General features: G+C 39.4%; 5 protein-coding genes and 1 long non-coding RNA gene across 9 annotated transcripts in view; 3 read left to right on the forward strand and 3 right to left on the reverse strand.

Annotated features, from left to right (window-relative positions):
* Window positions 1-2468, forward strand: part of LOC125225197 (solute carrier organic anion transporter family member 5A1) — a 97690-nt gene extending 95222 nt beyond the window's left edge. For all 3 annotated transcript variants that reach the window (XM_048128791.1, XM_048128792.1, XM_048128793.1), the window contains one exon: window positions 83-2468. In XM_048128791.1, coding sequence (XP_047984748.1) covers window positions 83-366 — 284 coding nt within the window. In that variant the 3' untranslated portion in view covers window positions 367-2468. The remainder of the gene's footprint in view (window positions 1-82) is intronic.
* Window positions 861-3969, reverse strand: LOC125225201 (peptidyl-prolyl cis-trans isomerase-like). 2 transcript variants are annotated; one of them, XM_048128799.1, is made up of 3 exons: window positions 3746-3969; window positions 3104-3669; window positions 861-2545 (listed from the first exon to the last, which is right to left on the reverse strand). In XM_048128799.1, the coding sequence occupies exons 2-3, from the start codon at window positions 3666-3668 to the stop codon at window positions 2505-2507; spliced, it is 606 nt and encodes a 201-aa protein (XP_047984756.1). In that variant the 5' UTR covers window position 3669; window positions 3746-3969; the 3' UTR covers window positions 861-2504. The 2 variants fall into 2 exon arrangements, with proteins under 2 accessions (XP_047984756.1, XP_047984757.1); XM_048128800.1 differs by lacking the exon at window positions 861-2545 and having other exon boundaries at window positions 3004-3669.
* A 136-nt stretch (window positions 3970-4105) lies between these two features.
* Window positions 4106-8530, forward strand: LOC125225199 (mitochondrial ribonuclease P protein 1 homolog). Its single transcript, XM_048128796.1, has 5 exons — window positions 4106-4446; window positions 4632-4852; window positions 6281-6429; window positions 6536-6902; window positions 7410-8530. Exons 1-5 carry the CDS (start codon window positions 4311-4313, stop codon window positions 7773-7775), a joined length of 1239 nt encoding a protein of 412 aa, XP_047984753.1. The 5' UTR covers window positions 4106-4310; the 3' UTR covers window positions 7776-8530.
* Window positions 7891-18672, reverse strand: LOC125225196 (death-inducer obliterator 1). The gene is made up of 15 exons (XM_048128790.1): window positions 18435-18672; window positions 17012-17207; window positions 16249-16494; window positions 15684-16136; window positions 15075-15410; window positions 14842-14994; window positions 14641-14765; window positions 14067-14558; window positions 13689-13975; window positions 13445-13557; window positions 12827-13035; window positions 11984-12197; window positions 10623-10794; window positions 9547-9710; window positions 7891-9090 (listed from the first exon to the last, which is right to left on the reverse strand). Exons 1-15 carry the CDS (start codon window positions 18482-18484, stop codon window positions 8914-8916), a joined length of 3387 nt encoding a protein of 1128 aa, XP_047984747.1. The 5' UTR covers window positions 18485-18672; the 3' UTR covers window positions 7891-8913.
* LOC125225203 lies at window positions 17643-18099 on the forward strand. The gene is made up of 2 exons (XR_007176965.1): window positions 17643-17804; window positions 18048-18099. It is a non-coding gene; the product is annotated as an uncharacterized LOC125225203 (long non-coding RNA).
* Window positions 18671-21974, reverse strand: LOC125225198. Its single transcript, XM_048128795.1, has 4 exons — window positions 21941-21974; window positions 21517-21854; window positions 20791-20952; window positions 18671-20281 (listed from the first exon to the last, which is right to left on the reverse strand). Exons 2-4 carry the CDS (start codon window positions 21647-21649, stop codon window positions 18762-18764), a joined length of 1815 nt encoding a protein of 604 aa, XP_047984752.1. The 5' UTR covers window positions 21650-21854; window positions 21941-21974; the 3' UTR covers window positions 18671-18761.
* Between the last annotated feature and the right edge of the window lie 122 nt (window positions 21975-22096).

Consider the following 22096-nt stretch of genomic DNA (forward strand, 5'->3'; position numbering starts at 1 on the left):
CAGTCACGTCGAGCCAGCATTAGCGGACTCTAATCCATCTCAAAATTGGTTCAATAGTAAACGTGTACATTTATTTTTATAGGAGAGCAAACGGTTGCTGGAGTCCGGCGCGCTCCGGCACCGGCGCACGGGGTCGCGCGACCTGCGGCCGGCCGGTGGAGCGAGTGCGCAGGCGCGGCACAAGCGCACGTCGTCGCACCACATCACGCTGGAGCCGCACGAGCTGAGCCTGCAGCTGCAGAAGGGCCGCAGCGTGGACCAGCTCGCGATGCCTCCGCCCAGGCCGCCGCCGCACGACCCCTGCGTCTGAGACTCCCTATCTTAACCACCGAAAACTCATTTATCCTGACGTGTTCCGACCCCTGAAAACTATTTTCTGTCTTAGATGTTATATTACAAAAAAAACTTATATTTACTTCTAGCGGTAGTCGTTCCCTTCGGCAGGAAATAGCTCTCGATCGTCAGCGTTAGACGTAGCGAGTTTTCGGTGGTCCCGCTTCCGAGCGTTTAGTGATATTTAGTGAAATTTGGGCTCCGCTCGAGCTCGTATCCTGTCGAATAGTAGCGATAGTACCGAATGAGTGATTTGGATCATATCTATGTAGTTGCGACGCTTTAAAGAGATCTATCTCCGTAGAGAACCCCGTAAAACTAAAGTGTGCTCGATCGATCCCTGGCCGCCGTGATGAAATTCGAAGAGAATATATATACCGCAGTTTTATTCTACGCATTCTCTTAGCGAACGGTAGCATTTTAATGTAAACTCATAAAGTGTTACGGTAGGCGTTTACATCATATCCGTTAAGAAATAAAACCCCCTTAGGAATGGTAAATTTGAACTGCGATATAAACTTTCCTCATGTGCTTGTGTTAGATATAAATACTCAGTATATTTACACTCGGGTTTTTATCGTAGCTGTTCTTATAAAGCTAAGGATTCACTAGCTTGGAAATAATTTGTCGATCTCTTGCGACACGACCCAGTTTTGCCAGGAAAAATATTGCCAAGTTACTGACGTCCCATAAGTCTCCACGCACATTGCTTAGCACGACACATTGGTCCCCTAGTGAGTCCTTGGCTTAATAGTTTTAATTAATTAACGACCTCGTTTATAGATTATTGTTGATAAAAATAAGAAATATTTCAGATGAATTCATGTAAGTTACATTTACAGATACAAGTGATTGATCTTTAAAATCGTATACAGTAATAAGAATACTTTATTTAATCGGTATTGTATTATTAAATTGTAAATATCATTTTCTGCATTATTGCAATGCACTATATATTTACAGACTATTTAGATATGTTTTGTACTTAATTTTATCACCTTTTAACTTTTTCTAAAGCGAGACAAGCCTAAAATGAGATAATATAGCACATAGATGGCTTCATGCTCAATCATATTAATTAGTAACACATTTTTCTTCAATGAGTAAAATATTTAATACACTATCTATTTGCAACAGTTTTTTATTGCTAAATTATTGCAATTAGCATGATTGTGCTTTGGACCATCTAATTTCTGTTGTGATATAGCCACGCAAAACTGCCATTTTTGTTATCCAAAAATTAACATTACATTCACCAAGTGCCACATAACTCAAAGTTCAAGTTCTGTTTTAATTGCTGGCCTACAGCTTTTGTACAAAGAAAATCTATCCTGCCTTCTTCTATAATTAAATCTTCATGTTGCACAAATACACTACCTTCCTTTTAAACTTGTAAAGCACAATATTTTAAACCTAAACTGATGTCATAACATTACTTTAAAACTTGTAATAAAAAACCTTCGCAACATTTTCACTGCAATAGGCACCAATCACAAGCTATGTAAAAAGATATACTGTATATGTAAATTTTATATTTATTTATTATGATCTCAAGATGGGTGATGAGTTGATTGATGACTGCTGGTTATAATTTTGGTTTTATAACTTGATGTACATTTGTTTATTTTTTTACATTTAAGTTGTAAATATTATTTTTATATTTAGATAATGTTATTTTAATGTTTTAAAGTAGTTTTATCATGGCTCACTTCCTGTAAATTGTATATGATAATAAATCTGATTTAGACTCGAAATATACGTTCTACAAATTTTCTTTTGTGAGTTAATAAAAATGTCAATTCTTGGGCTGATGTGTTGAAACAAGTAAATCAATTATTATGGTAGAGTATTATTTTTATTATGGAACAAGTATTTTAAAGCAATATATATATTTATCGCGGAAAAGACAAAGGAAATTAGTAAGTCATCCATGTAATATATTTGTTAAAAGAGATAAATAGTTTGATATGAAAGAGTGTTTTATCTAAAAATGCCTTATTACAATAGATGTAAGACTTGATACTGACTTAGTTGTATTTGGAAAGTTGTTATCTAAATTTCGGAAGAATGATTGATAGCAACTCCAAAACTAATTTGTTGCATTTAGTGAATAAAATTGCATACTTATTTTAAAATATTGTTTAATTTAAATCCTTGAAGACTTGGACAAATCACTGAGCCTTCTCCACAGCAATCTCTTCTTCCATCATTCCTGATGGAAAGAAAAGGGAGAACAGATTAATTCTAAATTCATACTATTTACAGTCTAATTTGCCTAAGTAGCTCTACCAAAAGAAACCTAACATAATTATTTATTTTTACAACAAAATTTAGAGAAAGCATGAATATTAGTTTCTAGATGGTTACAGATCTAATTTCTCTCCCAAACACTAGACTCTAGAGCAATGGACAAGTGTGGTCTGGACATTTGAGGTTAGCATGGAAGCAATGAAGGTGATATGTATAATTACGTTTTGACCTATGAATATTTTAATGAAATACAAGGGGTACACCAAGTGATTATGTCTATCACATGGAGAGAAAACTACAAGTTGTAAACCTTGAGGGTTTACGGAATATACTTACCTGGTTTATAGAGTACAAGAATGAACTAAACTAAATACTGGACTATTTGATGGAAATCAACACCTTGTAATAAAAACAACATTCTACAAGATCTACAATTTACTCAACAGTATACCTATTCTAGACTATTAACAAGAAATGCCATCATAATTAATCTACATCTGTAACACTTAATCTAACTCACCGCAATCTTTGATAACAACTTTCTTGGATACTTGGCCAGCCTTGGAACCCAACTTCTCCATTTTTTGTACAGTATCCAAGCCTTCAACTACTGCACCAAAAACAACGTGCCTGCGATCCAGCCAGGGAGTGGCAGCAGTGGTGATAAAGAACTGAGAACCGTTAGTATCGGGGCCGGCGTTAGCCATGGACAGGATTCCAGGGCCAGTGTGCTTCAGTTTGAAGTTCTCGTCCTTGAAGGTGCGGCCGTAAATTGATTTGCCACCAGTACCGTTATGGTTAGTGAAATCGCCACCCTGGCACATAAAACTGGGAATTATTCTGTGAAACGAAGAACCTTTGTAGCCGAATCCTTTTTCTCCTGTGCAAAGTGCTCTAAAGTTTTCTGCCGTTTTCGGCACCTCTTCAGTATGAAGTTTCATCACAATTCGGCCAAGGGGCTCGCCGTCCGCCGTGATATCAAAGAAAACCTTCTTTTCCTGTTGAGTTGAAGCATAACGCAGGGCAGCAGCTGAATACACTGTGCCATTAATGACCGAACGCCGTAACATAGTCGCGACCGACATCCTGAAATTTAATATTCATTTTAACATACTGTAATTCGTTTGTGGTATAGAAACATGTTCACCATGAATGGTTTTACCTTGAACAAGTTATGTTCGGGTCACTATAGCAAAAAGTACCAGGAAACTCCTATAGGAATATAATTCCAAATTATTTTGTAACCTAAAAGAATCCTCCTCAAATCACGCTTGAATTGACATTTCAAGGTCTTTGACAACTTGGCAAGTGACTGACCATCGAATGTTAAACTAAGCAAAAATTTTAAAATTCGAATTACAATTAATTGTATATACAGGAGCACATTGATTAGTCTATTTTCAAAGACATTGCTTATTTTGATTACACCTATAATAGCTTTTTTAAATCCTATTGTTCGTGATAGCTACCGTCTGAATGATCTAAGTGCACAGGACCTGTAACAAAAGGTTAATTAAATTAAAAGTAAAAATCTAACCTTAAAATGTTGACAGCTAGCTTTAATTAGTTCGGTTAGCTAGTGTTTATATCTTTGAAATTTTATGAATTTCTATTATATTAGTTACATTATAAAATTTATAAAACATAAGCACATGGTATCTAGTTAAATGTGTCCTAAAATAACGGATAAATAATTATAAAATAGAAAACTTTAAGGGATTTTTAAAATGTACTGTATAAGGTCAATTTTTAATCATATTCGACAACCTATCCGGCAACTGCATCCTAAAAATGTTATTCACATCAAGCAAACATTCTTCCGACCAGCTAGTCAATTATCACAGCAGGCAGATGACTACTCTGGTAAGATTTATTATATTACATTTATTTATATTTCTTAACAATCTACTTATATATCTGCTTATTATGCATGTGTCTGATATAATGTATACTCTACTTAATTCCTAAGCGTAAAAAATTAGAAGATCTAACGTCAAAAAGTGTTTTGCAGGTATTAGTTTGATAACAAAATAAAAAATTGTTCACAGAAGATATTATTAACGAAATATGCAAAGGTGATCAAGAGCTGGAAAAGAAATTGCGCATTCTCATGTTAGAGGTAGAAGTCATGCGACAAGACGGCCGCCAAGCTCCTGACCAGCTACGGGGCCACCACTGGAAACATCTAATGGAACTACCTAGTAGAAATCAGAGAAACTCATACCTTTTGTATTTGTTTAAAACTGAAAGAGCAAAGGAAAACCAAAAAGTAAGTGTTTAGAATAAGCTTATTTTATGTCCCATGGTAAGCTTTTGTGTTCTTTCTCAATTATACAGTATAGTATGTAATACATAAACCTCCACTCAAATACAATAAGAACTCTACACCGTGTTTTGTTAGTTTTCCGTTAAATTCGACACATCATTAGGTTTATTATCAGGAACCACCCTATATATCACTTTTAGTTAAATTAGCAAAAAAAATGTTTCATTGTTTTCATACATAATAAATTAATTTATTAGTGTGAGAGACCCTTAAGAATAACATTTAAGTTAGTGTCAAGTGATTGACGGCACATGTCAAAACAAATAACATTAGGAATTGGTAAAGGCTGTCACACACATGTTCAGTAATTATCTTTATTTTTTTAATAACTCAATAACCATACGAGTTAAGACACTAGTTTCTTAGAGAAATTAATTGCATTTGATCTGATGAACCTTCCCTTAAAGTTAACGGAATTCAATAAAAACAAGGTGTATAGAGTTGATTAAGGGTGCTTTCAAAAAAAACGTCAAAAGAATGTAAAATTGATAGTTTTAGTCGGTGAAATACTACACTTTCCGTTATCCAATAGATTTATTTAATTCAAGTTTCAATTAGAGCATCTTATTATCTTGATTTATAACCGACTTCAAAAAAAGGAGGAGGTTCTCAATTCACAGATTTTTTTTTTTTTATAAGACTGGAACTTAGAAAACTAACTCACTAAATTAATTATGAATTTTTCTCTAATGCATGTTTAGAAAAACTCACGTATAGAGCTGAATTAGTCAAACTTATTTGTAAAATTTGGACAATTTTGAATACTAAAACAGGTAAATTTATAATTCGTATATCCTGTACTACAATCTTCTCAGACTACATTTTTATTATAAGGTTTTGAAAAAGAGTAAACAAGGCTAAGACAAATTCAATTTTTTTCAGAAATTACCTAAAATTAAGTGACAATTTCTTTTAAAATCTACATCACATCAAAGTAATTTTTGTACTTAATTAATCTGCAACGTTTACTTAAATTGCTGTTATGACTTAGTGATTCTAAATTGCTATTATTTATTTTTGGCAATTTTTTGAAAACCAGCCTTCTCGGTACAATTATTATTATTACCACTTTTGGACATTTTCTCATATTTTGTTAGACCAAGTAGAAAAAGTCCTATAATGTGATATACATTTGTAAACTACTCGCAAAGCCCTTTAATTTGATACCACACTTGATGATCAAGCGCTCGGTTGCGATTTCACTGTTTTTCACACGAAAGCCCTCTTAAAGCATGTATATAACTGAACTTGGTTTATCTACTTTATATTGCTCTTTATAAAATTCTAATATGATTTTATGTTATGGTTTTATCCAGGTCACATTTAATGAATGTTCCTTACCATGAAGGGTAAATATTTTTTATATTCCAGGCAAAAAAAGAAGCCCGGAGACAAGCATTTTTGGAATCAGAACCTGAAGACACTAGAGAATTTCCAGATGATATGGTGTATGGTATTCAACATCAATCACTGTTTTTACGTATCCGGGACCAGTCCATGAACAACTTTGACAACTACAGGTGAATAAAAAAAGATATGGCACAATGTTATTGACCAAATGATTATTTTATTTAAGTGTCTATGTATGTTGTGATCCATTCTTATAAATACAATTTATAATTTCAGAGCTTTGCAAGCTATAATGCATGGTCAAAAAGTAGTTATAGATTGCTCGTATGAGAACAACATGATATATAGAGAGGCAGTAAATGCTGCTAAACAAATGACCTTTGTCTTTGGTGACAATAGAATTCATAAAGACCCATTCGATGTGCACATGTGTAATGTGAATTTAAAAGGACACTTTTATAAACAACTGGTGAAGAATATTCCTTCTATTGAAGAGCCATGGATACCTCTGAATATCCATACTGAGAGTTATTTGAATGTGTTCCCAAAAGAGAAATTAGTCTACCTCACCCCACATTGCAGAAATGAACTAACGGAGTATGATCATGATGCTATTTACATCATTGGCTGTATGGTCGATAAGGTATGTAGGAGGGTTTTACTAGAGCATTACAAGCATTTAACTTTAAAGCATCTACAAGGTATTAAAATTTCCGAATCCATCTTTTATAATTAATTAACCTAATTTGAACCGTAAGTCAGAGTGCTAAGGTTAAAATTCTATTGTAGCTTGTTCTATGTAGATAAATTATGCTATATAACCTAACCTAACCACAAAATTAAAATTTTGAAAAAACCCCCGACCGCGACATAGTGGACCGATTTTCATGAAACATGGCTAAGAACACTCCCGACTAACTCAGCTTTCAAACAAAAAAAACTAAATCGAAATCGGTTCACTCGTTCGGGAGCTACGGTGCCACAGACAGACACACACACAGACAAACAGACAGACACGTCAAACTTATAACACCCCGTCGTTTTTGCGTCGGGGGTTAAAAAAGGGTTAATATTCCTACTTCTGTGTCAAACAGCATTGCCTAAAAATAACAAAACAGACATGCAACTCACATGTATACATTTATTTCAGGTAAATAATGAGCCCCTCTCCCTGGCTAAAGCCAAGAGAGATGGAATTAAAATGGCAAAATTACCTCTTGACAGATATCTCGAATGGGCTCCAGGTTCTAAAAAGAACCTGAACATAAACCACATGGTACCAATACTGCTAGATCTAAAAACAACAGGAGACTGGGAGTATGCATTAAGACATGTTCCAAGAAGAAAACTTATGGAGACTAAAGTGTTAGCCATGGAAAACAAGTTGAAACGTACCCCAGGACTGCGCAAACATGTGTTCCAGAATTTAAAACTACATTCTGAAGAGCTTACACAATCTTATAGTGAGAAGAGAAGAAGATCAAAAAAGTCATTGTATGATAATGACAGTATATAATTGTATGAATAATTAGAAAGTATACCTTTTGTTTTAATTCAGTAAAACTTAATTTCAGAAAACAAAATCTATGCAAGGGTCATACAAGAGTAGGTCAGTGTAAAATAAAACAGTATTTCGAGTCTATGTGCCATATATGTTTAATTTTGTACACAGCATTAAAGATTTCATAACTATATTTAGGTTTAAACTATTTACAGTCTGATGTTGATCAGTGATCACTGAAGTATAAGATTGTGATAGACACTTAATATTATTGAATCAATACAAATATTGACCATTCTTATACAATCTATTGCACATATAGATTCTCAAAAAGATTACATGCTAAGCATGCATGCATTTCCGTGTTTTACATTTAAAGTAATAACTAGTCCATTGAAGTAATAAAAAAGTAAGTCTAAATTAGTCTACAAAAGTAGAAATATACACATAACATACTCTCTACATAACCACTACACAGTAGATGGACTCTCTATGCACTCGCAGGCGGATTAAACCATAATCATTTATACATTCCTTTCTCTACAAGTACAGAATAAGTAAATTACTTGCTGCAATTATACAACACTATTTATAAATAATCTTGTACTACATCCTACTATAAAACAATCAGCTTTAAAACTACACCAATGGCAGAAGACAATGTTTAAACGTGTTCATTATAGTTATCTATAGATCATAGCAATATCTTTTACAGTTCATTAAATCAGACTAAACTTCACTGTGAATTAACAATTTCAATCTCGAAATATGTAAAAAGTAACACTGATTCACCGCTCAACATTGACCTAAATATACGCAAACATTTTAGTAAAAAAAATACACATATAATTTCCAAATGATTCTCCACGGGATTTTAAAAACACTACACTCTGATTTTAGTTCAGTTCTACACGACCAAAAATAGCAATGTCCTTTTGTAATAAAAAAAAGCACTGACGCAAAAAACAGGAGTCACAGGCCGCACTGTTTAATTTTAGAAATCACCAGCATCATAAACTTAACGCAGGGCAATCCAACTCAAAAGTACGTTCAAAAGTTAAGAGTCTAGTGGTCGTTCCGACCGCTATCTTCAACGCTCGTGAGGCGTAAATGTTTAACATCTTGTTACGGAACGTTTGATCGAGTCCGGGGGCTAAGGCAGCTGCTGGGGCAGGCGCATGTCCACGTCGGCGGCGGCGGGCTCGGAGCGCTGCTTGATGGTGGCGAGGATCTCCTGCAGGTTGGAGGGCAGCGCGATGTCTGCCAGCGGCACGACGCCCGCGCTCGCGCCCGGCGGCGTCATCGGCCGCGACGGCGAGTACGCCTCGTCCTGGAATACCAATACGATACTTCTATACTACACACAAGGTCATTTGAAAAAGTAGGCAAATTAAACAAATAATGATGCACACTGGGTTGGTCTTATCTATTAGAAAAACTTGTGAGAGACGTAAAGCAGCACATGTCATGACCGCACTGAAAATGTTTCATGAAAAAACAACTCTTTCTCGTCCTCACTTAGGGCCAGTTGCATCGACCATATTTGACAGACACATCATCGTCACGCAGCAGACGTCTATGGAACTCACCATTCAATAAAATTTAACGAACGCTTTAACAGTGACAGATGGTTTGACGCAACCGGCCCTTACAGGATAGTATGTGGATGATCTTGGTGCGGTGCGGTCATGTGCTGCCTTTACGACTGGTCAAATCAAACCCCCGCCCCGGTTCCGTCGTCGTCCGCTGTCGCTGTACAAGTACAAGTACAAGCGTGTTGACTTACCTCGCCAGCAGCTGCGGAGTCGGCCTGCGTCATCTTGCGTATCTGCTGCTTCTGCTCCTCGATCTGGCGGTTGAGCTCCTCCATCTTACAGCGCAGTGACGAGGGCGCGCTGCCGCTGCTGGTCGACGAGCCCGGGCTGTACGCCTCGTCGTCGTCCGCTGACGCTGTTAATGGCAAACATAACACAGTTAAAATTTACGAATTATTAAATGAGTGTATCTTGACTTTTCGTTAACAGGCCATAATTAGCAATTTCCTGAGGGATTTGACTTTCAGCCAAAATAAAATTAGTAGTTTCTAAAACCCAAAGTTTTTACTTTTAAACACAGGTTTTCTTCAATTCGATTGAAGACACCGTTGAATACTGCACGACTTTCAGGCGAATTCTACTTAAATTTGAAGGCTTCATTGAAAGGTTTCTTTATCGCGAATTATTTCCCAGGAATGACAATTTTTGGGTTTCTTTTGGTGAGCTTTCACCGAGTGTAAAGTCACCGTCAATATAATTTATTAATTGTAGTCAAAATGTCTTTAATTTCCATTCTAACTCATCAGATACTGACTAAATCCATGTGTTATTTAATCAATTCATCTCACATTATGATCCTCAACCTTTAATAAAATTGTGCTAGAATACCTATTGATATTTTATAGAATGGTTTGTTTACATTGTTGACAATTTCTATTGAATTGACGGCGATTTTAGCGGCTACCTTATCTTGATACTTATGTCATTTACCAAGTGTAATAGGTACACAGAACTGAAGTATAGATGGAGCTTAGGCAAGATTTAGGCGGTAGGGATAAGCAACCGCTGCTTGGCTGTAGTTGAAATCAGTGGTATCGGCCGAAATAGATAATTTTAATCTTAAAAGCGTCGGTAGGAATAAGCAACGCGCGGCTGTAGTTGTACAGTCAGCGTCAAATACATTGTGACGACCAGAGCGCCAAATATATCGTAACACATCTTTGTTAGCATAATGTTCCGGTATATTTAGCGCTTTGACCGTCACAGTGTAGACGCTTAATGTACGCTATCGGAACAAAGAGCCAGGGCTGTCATAAGAATCACTTACCAAGTGTAGCGGCTATCTTGTCCTTGACTGAAGTAGACAGCTTGGGCGAGGTGTAGGCGGTGGGCAGCGGCAGCGCGCGGCGCCGCGGCGACGCCGGCGGCGTGTAGGACGCGGCCGCCGCCGCGAGAACCGGTGGCGTGTACGAGCGCTTGCGCGATGAACGCCGGACTTGCTGCAAGCGAATAAAAATTTTGTGGTTTGTACCTTTTATGAACTAATATACGAACGCGGATACGTATGTAACGAATGTGTAGATCTGGACAGGAATCGTAATAAGTAATAATGTGGCAGGTGGCGGTCTGTTTTTCGGTAATCCACTACAATTAACCATCCTAATATAAAAATGAACATATCCAATATTCGTGGCACTTCATACTTCAGGTACATTACACTGTCAGTGCTGTAACACAAACAAAACTTTCGTAATTATTAGATGAATGAATGAACGCATAAATAAATCTTAAGCTTGTTTTCCAACTCCGATCCCAATAACGTTTAAATCTACCAGGAAACTCATTAGTAAATATACTTAGCTATTACAAAACAAATGTAAACAAAGTCTGTTGACACAGATATTTTTTCTTTATATAAATTAGACGAGGGTAGAATGAATATCTACTTACTACACAAATTGAATAATTTAAAACTTATTGTAATTAGTACTTCGTGCCTAATAGACATTAAACCAGTGACTGAACAAATAAAATAAAACTGTTACTAAATGGTCTCATTTCTAAATACGTTGATGTTGCTCGCGAATTTAGGTGCTGAAATTCCAAGTCAATGTCATGTCAAGCGTTCTCAGTTTTTGTTTTTCCAAAAGAAGAAATCTGTTTATGTCAATACATAAGTTATCTAATAACTGCTAATGAGAACGAGCTCATCCCCTTCGTTTGCGGTAGCATATTTTTTTCCTTATTTACTGCCTTTTGTTAATCTATCTTCTAATCTAATCTATCGATCTAAGTTAGTCAGTGGCAAACCTATCCATTTTGCTAATTTAATTACTGGAGATCATTTACGTTCTCGTTTTTCTCATTCGTCATCGTCATTTACCTCACTACAACCGGGAAAATAGATAAATACATAAGGATATACAAAGCAATGAAACCACGAGACAAAATTCCACTTAGGTATATTTGTCGTCAAACCGTTCACATGCATTCAAGCTTAAAATAAATGTAGGTATAGCTGGCGATTTTAATTTACAAACTTAGCCTAAATTTTAAAATATTATCACATTCAGGGAAATATACAAATAAATAAAAAGGGTCACAAAGCAATGAAACCACTCGGCGAAATCTCAGTTATATTTATGGTTACTATGTACATACACGGTGGTCTTAAATGGTGTGACGTACCTTGGCTGGGAGCGGCGCGGCGGGCGGCGCGGCGGCGACGCGCTTCTTGCGCTGGCGGATGACGATGGCCACCAGCAGGTGCGTGCGCGTCTCCAGCGCCGGCTCCGGCCCGTCCAGCGGCAGCAGCACCGCCGGCAGCGCCGTGTGCGCCGGCAGCGGCACGATGTAGAAGTCCTTCACCAGCGTCGTGTTCAGCACGCGCACCACGCCCAGCCTACAACAACCGCACGCTCAATCCGATCTCCGCTACTCTCATTACTCCCCTAATACTTTGTTTTAATCGATGAGATCGAGTATTACGAAAAACCATAACATCAATAAAGCATCGTACTGAACGGCTGAAACTAAGTTCATACTATTATTTATTTTGCTTCGACGTACGATATCGGTTCGGGTCGATTTCACTATGTGAATCTACTCGATCGACGTCCGATTATGTTTACATGTTTCACCTTATTACGAAGGAATAAGGTGCATAAATGTAAACAAATTTTGCATCGATTTAGAACATGCGGCATATCTCGCTCGGGTCATGTGTCATTTATAGAAACACTAAGATTTTACTTCCGAATACTTTGATGTCGTTTTAGATCGTCACTCGTTTTTTGTCAAGATGAACTTTCATTGATGAACATTCATTCCATCCTGTCTTCATCACTCATTTTTCATTCGTGACTTTCGTCAGTAGTGGACAGCGGCAAACTGATGAAAGTAACAAAAGAAGAATGGGTGACAAAACCAGAATGGGACGAATTATGAAAAAAATGTCAATAAATGAATGGGCGATAAGATGATACCAATGCTTTTGATAGTGGAATAAGGTAAGGGTAAATAAAGACACACCTATTCCTACTACTGAGATAGCTGTATAGCGCTATGTACTGCATTTTTTCCTCGTCGTTCGCAGCCTGCAACTTTAATATGATAATGTCTTTATTGCTAGCTCTCTTCATCTTGCTGATGTAGTCCCACACCGTGTCCGGGTTTATCCTGCCCACAATATCCAGTTCCGTGCTGAGATCTTCTTCTATATCCGCCGCTGTTCCGGATACCTGAGGAACAAAAATATTTGAGAAGTTTTATATGGTGAATAGTCAATCCCAAACTAAAATACAGGAATTAAAAAACAGGCATCTATTTATCATAAAAACTTTATACCAGAGATCAATGTATTGGTATAAAACTGATCATTAGTTGCATCCACCATGAACAAGCAGCGTCGCAAGACAATTTTTCCGCCGCCCGAGGCTGCGTGCGTCTCTTCGGCCGAGGCACGTCTCCGTTGGGCGTTTGCCGCGCAAACACATTGCCTCGCGACGAGTCTCACTGTGTGGACCGGCTATTGATAACATAACATATCATGCCCTCGAGTCCAGTGTAGGGCTCTTTAGCCTATCGTTCGATACATTCAACTAACAGACATTTGCAGGGAAATAAAGTAGTAGCAAATGACAACATTACCTCATGTGCGGCAACGTAGAAACGCGCCACGTCCACCATGTTGATGCAGCCGTTCCACACCGGCGCCGAAGAATGCTCCACCGTGCTGCTGGGCTCCTGGTCGCTCTCCGCCTCTGTAAACGATACTTATTCCATTATTTTTATAGAAAGCATATCGTTAATATTGCACATCGCGACAAAATAAGTCGCCAATAACAATCATTTTGATTGACCCATAACTTTTTATTTGTTAGATCTTACTAACCTGCAACTTTCTCCAGTTTTTCAGAACTAGGTTTTGGTGAAGCAAAAGTAGAGCCGGGTAATAAACTTGCATCCACTGCGAAAGTTTTCGACGGATCGTATTCCGTGCCACTGTAGTCCCCGATCTCATTCTTGTTATAGCTATCTTCATACACATCGTCCCTCGATTTCCTCAGGTCTTCTTCGGAGAACGCGGAAGTGATCATGGGTTCGTGGGGATCGTATTCGGGATGAGCTTCCTTTAGCATCGCAGACTTTGGCCTCTCCAATGAATCGGAATCTGTAGATCTGGAGGAGAGTAAATAGTGTTAGTTTACTAGTGAAGATTATGTCAATACACGCGATTAAAACAGCAAATTAATATGTAATAAATACTTACTCATTCTTGCTCTTAGTGTAAACCACTTCTTGAGATCTAGAGCGATGTTTGGCCTTGTCGTCCGTGCTGCTTCTGTGCTTGGAGCGCGAGCTGTTCCTGCGCCGCGAGGGCTCCTTAGACTTGGAGCGGCGCGAGTGCCTGCGCAAGCGCGACTCGTCCCGACTCTGCGACAACGATCTGGAATGTTCTCGAGACTTCGACCGCTTTTTAGATTTAGTTCTCGACCGCGATCTTCGTCTGCTGCGTTCGCTTTCTTTCTCCTTCGAAGAGTCTCTCCTAGACCTATCTTTGGATGCGGCTCTCGTTCTTTTTTCCGATCGTCTTGTATGTCTCTCATCTTTATCTTTAATGTCCGACTTTCTTCTTGACGATCGTGATTTTCTGCTTTCCGAGTCACGTTTTGATTCTCGACTACTCATTTTGGAATGGGAATCTTTTGCGCTTTTCTTACTACTATGCTTTTTAGAGTCTGCCTTCACTGGACTTTCGGCGCTGAAAAGGAAAAAATACTCGTTAATATTGCATACATGAAAAAGGCTGTTGAGTGTGAATCACTAAATATATCGACACTTACGTTTCAGAGGAGTTGTCTTTTGAAGGTTCTTCAGTAGCAGTTGAGTCGTTCAAAGCAGAGACCAAATCTTCTACTGGCACATTTGGGTCTAACTCGGTGGAAACCGATTCTTTTGTCTCCATTACCTAAAATAAAGTAAAAATTGAATAGATTAATCGTATCCAAATGTCGGAGAGAATAAAACAGGTGTGAAATAAGTACCTCTTCTCCCTTATGTGTCTTGAGAACATATGTTTTACTGGCAGCTAACAGATCGAGTTCAGATTTCTTTATCAACTCCAACTGATATTTAGCTTCCTTGTCTCTCCATTGCGCTAACTCCTGACTAGCTAATTCCTCTGGCGACAATCGTACCTAAAACACGAATTAATTCAAATATATTGAATACAAATCAATTTAATAATCAAGTAAACAATAATAAAAGGACTACATACCAATTGCTTAGGTGTTATAGTTTTATCACAGATTTTCTGCCACAGCGAAAGATTTTTCCGATCTTTGATGTTGAACATTAGCGATCTGTACTTCGCCTTATACTTCATGCCGACGTCCCGGAACAACTCGTGCAGTTCGAACTCTGTGTCGTAGGCGAACTGTCTGATCTCGTTTTCACTGAACTTGGGCCCGGTGTTCTCGGCCATGCGAGCAGTCATCTGCTCCTGCAGGGCTTTCCTCACGTTGTCCCGGATGGGCTCCGCGGACTTCATTTTGCTCTTAGTGTCGGGCGGAGTGTCCTTCTTGCGCGCTGCAGCCGGCGAGACTGACGGTGCCTGTAACGTAATGTTATGAGCGTGCCGAGTTATAATCAACGTGCAAACACGATCAAGGTTATTGCCGTTACGTATAAGGCATGGAACAATATCTTCCGTACACACATAAATATTTTACGAGCAAAGTTTTAACTTTATCAGATTGGATACCAATTTAAACCTTTAGAGTTAAGTACACTTAAGTTTGTCATGCGTTTATTTATAGCGCCGTGATATTGTAACGTGTAGTATACAAATGGCGGTTGAAAACTACTAATGAAATTAAAATATTACCTTAGGCGTTTTCTCGTTGACCGACCGGTTAGCGGTGCGAACGAGTTTCCTGGGTTCAGGGATAGTTCGTAACCCGGAAGTGCTGGCTCTTGGAGTGTCGGGGAATTGCGGCTGCTGTGATTTCGGCGTCACTGGAGTTTTAGGTGACGTCATAGTCTTCGGCTCTTCTCTTGAATACATCAGTTTAGGAGGAATCTCTTTAAGTTCCTTAGTTTGCAACCCTTGTTTTTTCGGAATCCGCTCAAAGTTAAGTGTTGTTTGAATTCTTGTTGGTTCCTTGGTTGCTGCCGCTGCCGCTTTCTTCTTCATTACATTCGGTTTAATAGCACTTAGGGCTCCAGGGCGTACAACTTCAAAAGTAGGATTCTTTTGTAGCCAAACTTTCAAGTTTTCAGGTGTGGGCGCATTCGGTCCAGCGAGTACTCTGCCAGACTTTCTTTCGTACACAATAACCTGAAATAATGAAATTTAAAATCAAGCATGCTTACCACATTAAAATTTTATGGCAATTTTAATATGCAGGATAGTATTATTAGATTGATTTGTATGAGAGGTTGTTACTTACCCTGGAATCAGATTTCGATTTATCGTGATGAGTGTCCCCATCTCCTTTCCCTGGCGTCTGATTGCCCAGCGAGTCCTGCGCATGTTTGAGAATACAAGCGTCACTACAGTAAATGCTGCTGGCGCGGGCAGGCTTCTTGCACACAATGCAACTTGTCTTCGACGACAACACTTTGCTCGCAGGCGGCGACACAAGGAGTGGTGGGGACTGATCACTCTCTACTTCTTGTTTCTTCTGAATTGTCATCTAAAATAGAATAAAAGTTAGAGTGACTAGAACATACACGTTGATGAGTGCTGATAATAATAACCTAATAAAATGTCAAAATATTAATCTTAAAAAAATGTCCTTCAAAACTTTACAATCTAAAAATTTTCTAAATCATATAGTAGCCAATCATTCTTTCGTTTTCAATATGTTCCTACATTTTTGAGTTATTTCGATATTTTCCAAATTCTTAGTAATAAATTTATAAGAATTCCTTTTGCGCAATTATAAATGTTATTTTATTTGCGCGTAATACGAAATCTAAAAAATATTTCTAAGAAACTGCCAAGGTGCATTAGGGTCATGACGAAAGTCGTCTCATTTCGAAAGTCACATAAAATCACCATTATTTCCATCATATCAAGATTCCCTTTTCGAAATCACCCGACCATATCTGTGATTCGAAATTACCCTAATGCACCTTACCTACTAATAAACATAATATGAAAACCAGAAAAACCTAATACACAGCTAGTATAAATTAGTTTTTACTCACTTTATTAGTAATAGTTTTAGGAGTAGGCTTCGTCTTCTTGACGCAGTTGGGGCACCGCCACTCGATGCCGTCCTCCTCCATCTGCTGGCCCATCGCTTTGGTAATGTTGACGCACTTGCCGTGGAACCAGTCCTCGCAGCTGTCGCAACATATCATGAAGCGATTGTTGTGGGGCTGTTTACATATACACCACAATCTGAAAAAACCACGGTTTAAGTAGTTGCGTAAAGAAGTCGACTTCAATGTAACTTTGTTTTCGGCCTTATTCATAATATTCATATTGGAGAATTTAAATAAAGACAGTTTCATATATGATATCATCAATATTGTCGCTGCATTTTTAATCGCGAATAAACACGTGTGATTGACATAACATAATATTTAAGATTCAAAAAAGGTTGTCATTTATAAAGAGGTTTGAGTATTAGCTGTCTGATTTTTTTTATTGTAATTGCTTAAAACCTCTTTCAAAGTATATCAAACTTATTCTCAAAATATCGGTCTCTGTCACAATTTTAGGTTTTATTTGATTATGTTTTGCTTCACGCCAACTTTTTTATATTTAGCTAATGATGTTAAAATTGTGGAACAAGCGGGAACACAATTTTATTGAATTACACAGAGATGAATTAAGATTATTAAGCCGCGTATCGACTGCGCGCGGCTGCCGCGCGAGCCATGTTCGACCGCGCCAAACCTGCGTTTTGGTGCGCGAGCCAATTTAAAGCTCAACATTTTCATATAGCGCGGCAGCGGCGCGCGGCAGGCGATCCGTGAACAAACATTCATTTAGGTCCGTCCCAATTGCGCACGCACAACACACTGACGCTCCTTTGCCGCGCCACCAAAAACCGACACGAACTGGTTCGCCGCGCGGCACGTTCGAGCGCGCCAATGTTCAAGCTGCCGCGCGCGGCGGACCCGTCCCCATATTGCGCGGCCGCCGCGCGAGCCAATGTTCGATGGTTTGCCGCGCGCAGTCGATACGCGGCGCAGCGGCGCGCGGCAGGCGATCCGTGACCAAACATTCATTTAGGTCCGTCCCAATTGCGCACGCACAACACACTGACGCTCCTTTGCCGCGCCACCAAAAACCGACACGAACTGGTTCGCCGCGCGGCACGTTCGAGCGCGCCAATGTTCAAGCTGCCGCGCGCGGCAGACCCGTCCCCATATTGCGCGGCCGCCGCGCGAGCCAATGTTCGATGGTTTGCCGCGCGCAGTCGATACGCGGCTTTAGAAAACACAATCCCTCCAAAATGAGAGTCCCACCGGACGGTCGTCGATCGTTATGTCGCGAATTTGGTAAAAATTTGAGGGATACAAGAACACATATATGGAGTTTTATGAATGATAGCATGTTTTTATAATGTTATAAAACTTTATGAATAAAGCCTCTCGATTTATACAGTATTTTATATACCTATAAGGATCATCTTCCGAATTCCAGCTCTCCTGAGATTCGGTAAACATCTTGTCGGCGGCGGGCGGCGGCGGCGGCGGCGCGGCCGGCTCCGGCTTCTTGGCCGGCAGCTTCCTGTTCACGTACGGCCTCGACGTGTGCGCACCCGCCGGCTCCGGCCCCGGCTCCGGCGTGGCCAGCGGCGCGGGCGCGGGCGGCAGCGGCGCCGGAGCGGGCGCGGGGCCGCTACCGGCGCGGGCGCGGGCGCGGGCGCGGGCGCGGGCGCGGGGGCGACGTCCTGGCCCGTCATTTGACTCTTCCGTTTCGATGACCTCGTGGCGGGCGCCTCTATCGGGGCAGTGTGATAACGCGACCGTCGCGTCGCACTATCTCGATCGGGTTCTTCTGCGGCGGCAGGGTCTTGGCCGTCTTGGTGGGCGTTTGCTGGTATAGGAGACTCCTCGACGCGGGCGTCTGCGGCGTCGGCGGCCGCGCGGCCGGCGCGAGCGCGGCGGCGGCGGACGAGGCGTCCACTTTCCCGAGAACCTGCTTGTCGAGCACCTCCTGGAGGTTCTCGGAGCTCTCGACCAGCTGCGCGACGTGCATCAGGAAGTCCTCGCTCAAACCTTCCTCCTCGGACGGCAGGGCGCCGAGGAGGTCGAGTGTGGGAGATAGTGGGCCAGCGAGACTGGGGCTGTTCATGGTGTGGATGGTTGAAATGTTCGGCTGAGTTTTGTTTAAAGTCGTCACAGGGGTGTCTTGCAATATCTGCGCCAGGCTGGCGTCATCGATTTGCGGAATGAGATCGTAGCCTTTAGATACCTTATCGGTGGGATTGATCGCCTTATCTTTCTGTTTGGAATATGTTTTCTGTGGAATGACACTTTTCGTTTTGTCGATGACTCCGAGAGGTTTGGCCACATCTGACAGCTTCTCTTCTCCCTCCTGTGGTTTAGCGAGATCTTGTTTCTTTATGCCGACAACTTGGTCCTTCTCACCTTTTGTGAGCGGTTTGTTTTCAGTTGAAACCCTTCTGATTACATCAGGTGTGGAGAACAGTGATGTCATGTCAGTTAATAATGCGGAAACGTGAGCAGGTGTTTTCTTTTCTTTTTTGACCGGTTTCAAAGATGGTTTCACTACCACTCTGCTAAGTTCATGGCCACTAAGACTGACTTCTGGTACAACAGGACTTTCCTTCTGCAATACATCTGAAGAAATCTGCTTCTTTTCTGGTACATTTTTACTGATGATCTTTTCTTTAATTTCTCGTTTAACAAGACTCTTGTTAGCCTTCAATCTGGCAGCTACTTTGGGGCTAACTTTGGCTTTAGCAGCCTGGGCATTCTTTAGAATTCTAGGTTTTAATTTTGGTTTACGTAACTTGGGAGGTCCCGACCTGTCTTTTGTATCTTTATAGTCCGAATCAGAGTCTCTATCAGAAATTGCTCCAGGAGAAGAGCTTGCAGATGATGATTCATTTTCTTCCTCACTTTTCGGTTGAATTGCTGTACTCTTCTCTGGTTCAGTGGCATATTTTGATTTTGTCAATACTGGCAATGGTTTCGTTAATACATCATTTCCCTTCAAGATAATACCTTCCTGAGGATTTATAGCAATTTTTCTGCCTTTGGGTATGATTTGCTGTTCCAGTATTGTGATTTTCTTTGCACTTGGGACTGGTTTTGGAGGTGGAGTGTGAGTGATCTCAATAACAGGATCATCATAGCCGGCAAAGTTGTCAGTTCTCTGAGGGAGAGACTGGCTGGGAGACAAGAGAGGTGTGTAACAGTGGTCATTTTGAAACCCAATCAGACTGTTCTCTCTTGTTTCGATTCTTAATGATTGTAACATCTCAGCTCCACTATCTGTAAGTAGGAAATTATTTAAATTAGGGCAATAAAAAATTAAAAAAGAAACATGAGGAAATCAAACTATAGACAACATAAGAGATATTATGGTAAAGATATGTAATTCCATTTGTGCTCTTTTTTATTGTAAATGGGCTTACTCTTGGCCACAGACTAGCCAAAGGCAAAGACGTGGCCTATTATGGAATAAGCTTGCCCAGAAGATGCCTGTTCACCCTTGATTTGAAGGTTGCCAGGTTATATGAGATCTATATTGGTGATTGTATATTGTAATCGTTTCTTAGTCATTAATGAAATTTCTAGGACTGTAAAAATATATGGGCATCATCCCAGTATTGCTGTGACACTATGTTTCAAACTAGGATATGTTACCACAAACAATGAGGTAAACAATGAGGTTGAGGTTTCCAATGAAGCCAAGCTTCTACCTTCATTTTCTCTATAAATATTAATCAGAGACAGCACAAAGAAAAATACATGCTTTTATGATTTAATTAAGAACTCACCATACTTTATGATGCTATTAGGTTCATCATAATAACTGTCAACTGAAAGAGTTACATGCGGTATTTTGTCATCCTCTCCCTCTGAGTCAGTAGCATCATCAGGCTTGCCTTCATGTCCCACTCGAACTACACTTATTCCAGCAGCTTGTGATCCATCAGTTCCTTAAAATATACACATAATGAAATTAAAAGGTTTAAAAAATTAGCAATAGTGCTTTATAGTTATTTATGACATAAAATGAATACTTTTGTGTTTTCAATCAAATATACGGTAGATATAAAAATTGGCGCCAAAACTACGTACAGTAAAATAAGCATAAATATTGATCATTTTCAATGTTAAATTATAGTCGTTCTAATAAAAATAGCAGAAAACAAGAGGCAAACCTAATAAGAATCGTCATGTCTCGTAGAAAATCGCATTTTTTCCGGAAAAATATTTATACTTTATAGCAGTAATTTAAGATTGTTTTTAAAAAAATCCGATAATAAATCGATTTATATGGCTGTACTACCATAATACCTGATAAAATATAACCGATAAGCATACAAATATAATGAAAACATCGATGTTTTTAAAAATTTGAGGGGTAAATGAGAAGCGTCACAGCGAGCGTCGCTTGGGTGTCGTACCGTTTGTTAGCGAGGCTGCCCGCACCGAGGTGCCATTTATTAGAAACATGTACAAAACGTATTCATTACATACTAATGTTATCAAACTCTTACCCATTAACGTTCCAAGTAAGTTTTGATCCACAGAAAGAGATCCATCCTTGTTTACAATAACAACAACAGAACTATCAGCCTTTGTGGAAGGCCCATTTAGGTCCGTATAGTTCGTTATCACTGTATTCGACATTTTTCATTGTAATCCATGCAACTGCCTTATGCAAGTCCTCTATTTTTAAACCATTGTAGAAATACACATGCACCGCTTCTATAAATGACGCATTCTAGCAAGCAACGCGCTTGACGCCATTTTGAAATCAATCCACAGCAAGGGTCGCGGCCACAGAGCTTTTACACGTTTAATTGTCCCAACGATGCATGAATTTTCATTATAGCTGTAAATTTAAACAAATTAAGAATTTTAGGAACCTTTAGGTACTGTCATTAGGTATGTAACAAGAAAAACAAATTAAATTATAACCTCGCAAATGCCTAGTCGCCTCTATTTTTTTTTGGCATGTGACAGATAACAAATAAAAAAAAAACTTATCGATCTTTGTCTATGGTTAAGGCGTCTTTAAACTCTCGAACATGTCACACATCGTGTGTTTTGTATTTTCAGTGGGCAATACTTTTT

The sequence above is a fragment of the Leguminivora glycinivorella genome, chromosome 4 (assembly GCF_023078275.1).
Source record: "Leguminivora glycinivorella isolate SPB_JAAS2020 chromosome 4, LegGlyc_1.1, whole genome shotgun sequence".
Classification (NCBI taxonomy): domain Eukaryota; kingdom Metazoa; phylum Arthropoda; class Insecta; order Lepidoptera; family Tortricidae; genus Leguminivora; species Leguminivora glycinivorella.

Bases quoted from the DNA above. Each gene is read 5' to 3' on its own strand.
- LOC125225201 (XM_048128799.1), bottom strand. From the start codon at position 3,668: ATGTCGGTCGCGACTATGTTACGGCGTTCGGTCATTAATGGCACAGTG. The intron at 2,546-3,103 runs GTGAGTTAGATT...TCTTTCCATCAG, and splicing joins AGTTGTTATCAAAGATTGCG to GAATGATGGAAGAAGAGATT.
- LOC125225199 (XM_048128796.1), top strand. From the start codon at position 4,311: ATGTACTGTATAAGGTCAATTTTTAATCATATTCGACAACCTATCCGG. The intron at 4,447-4,631 runs GTAAGATTTATT...AATTGTTCACAG, and splicing joins GCAGGCAGATGACTACTCTG to AAGATATTATTAACGAAATA. The intron at 4,853-6,280 runs GTAAGTGTTTAG...TTTATATTCCAG, and splicing joins GAGCAAAGGAAAACCAAAAA to GCAAAAAAAGAAGCCCGGAG.
- LOC125225196 (XM_048128790.1), bottom strand. From the start codon at position 18,484: ATGTTTACCGAATCTCAGGAGAGCTGGAATTCGGAAGATGATCCTTAT. The intron at 16,137-16,248 runs GTAAGTAACAAC...TCATTATTTCAG, and splicing joins AATCGAAATCTGATTCCAGG to GTTATTGTGTACGAAAGAAA. The intron at 15,411-15,683 runs GTAATATTTTAA...ATTACGTTACAG, and splicing joins TCAACGAGAAAACGCCTAAG to GCACCGTCAGTCTCGCCGGC.
- LOC125225198 (XM_048128795.1), bottom strand. From the start codon at position 21,649: ATGTCGAATACAGTGATAACGAACTATACGGACCTAAATGGGCCTTCC. The intron at 20,953-21,516 runs GTAAGAGTTTGA...GTATATTTTAAG, and splicing joins CTTACTTGGAACGTTAATGG to GAACTGATGGATCACAAGCT. The intron at 20,282-20,790 runs GTGAGTTCTTAA...TCCTACTTACAG, and splicing joins TAATAGCATCATAAAGTATG to ATAGTGGAGCTGAGATGTTA.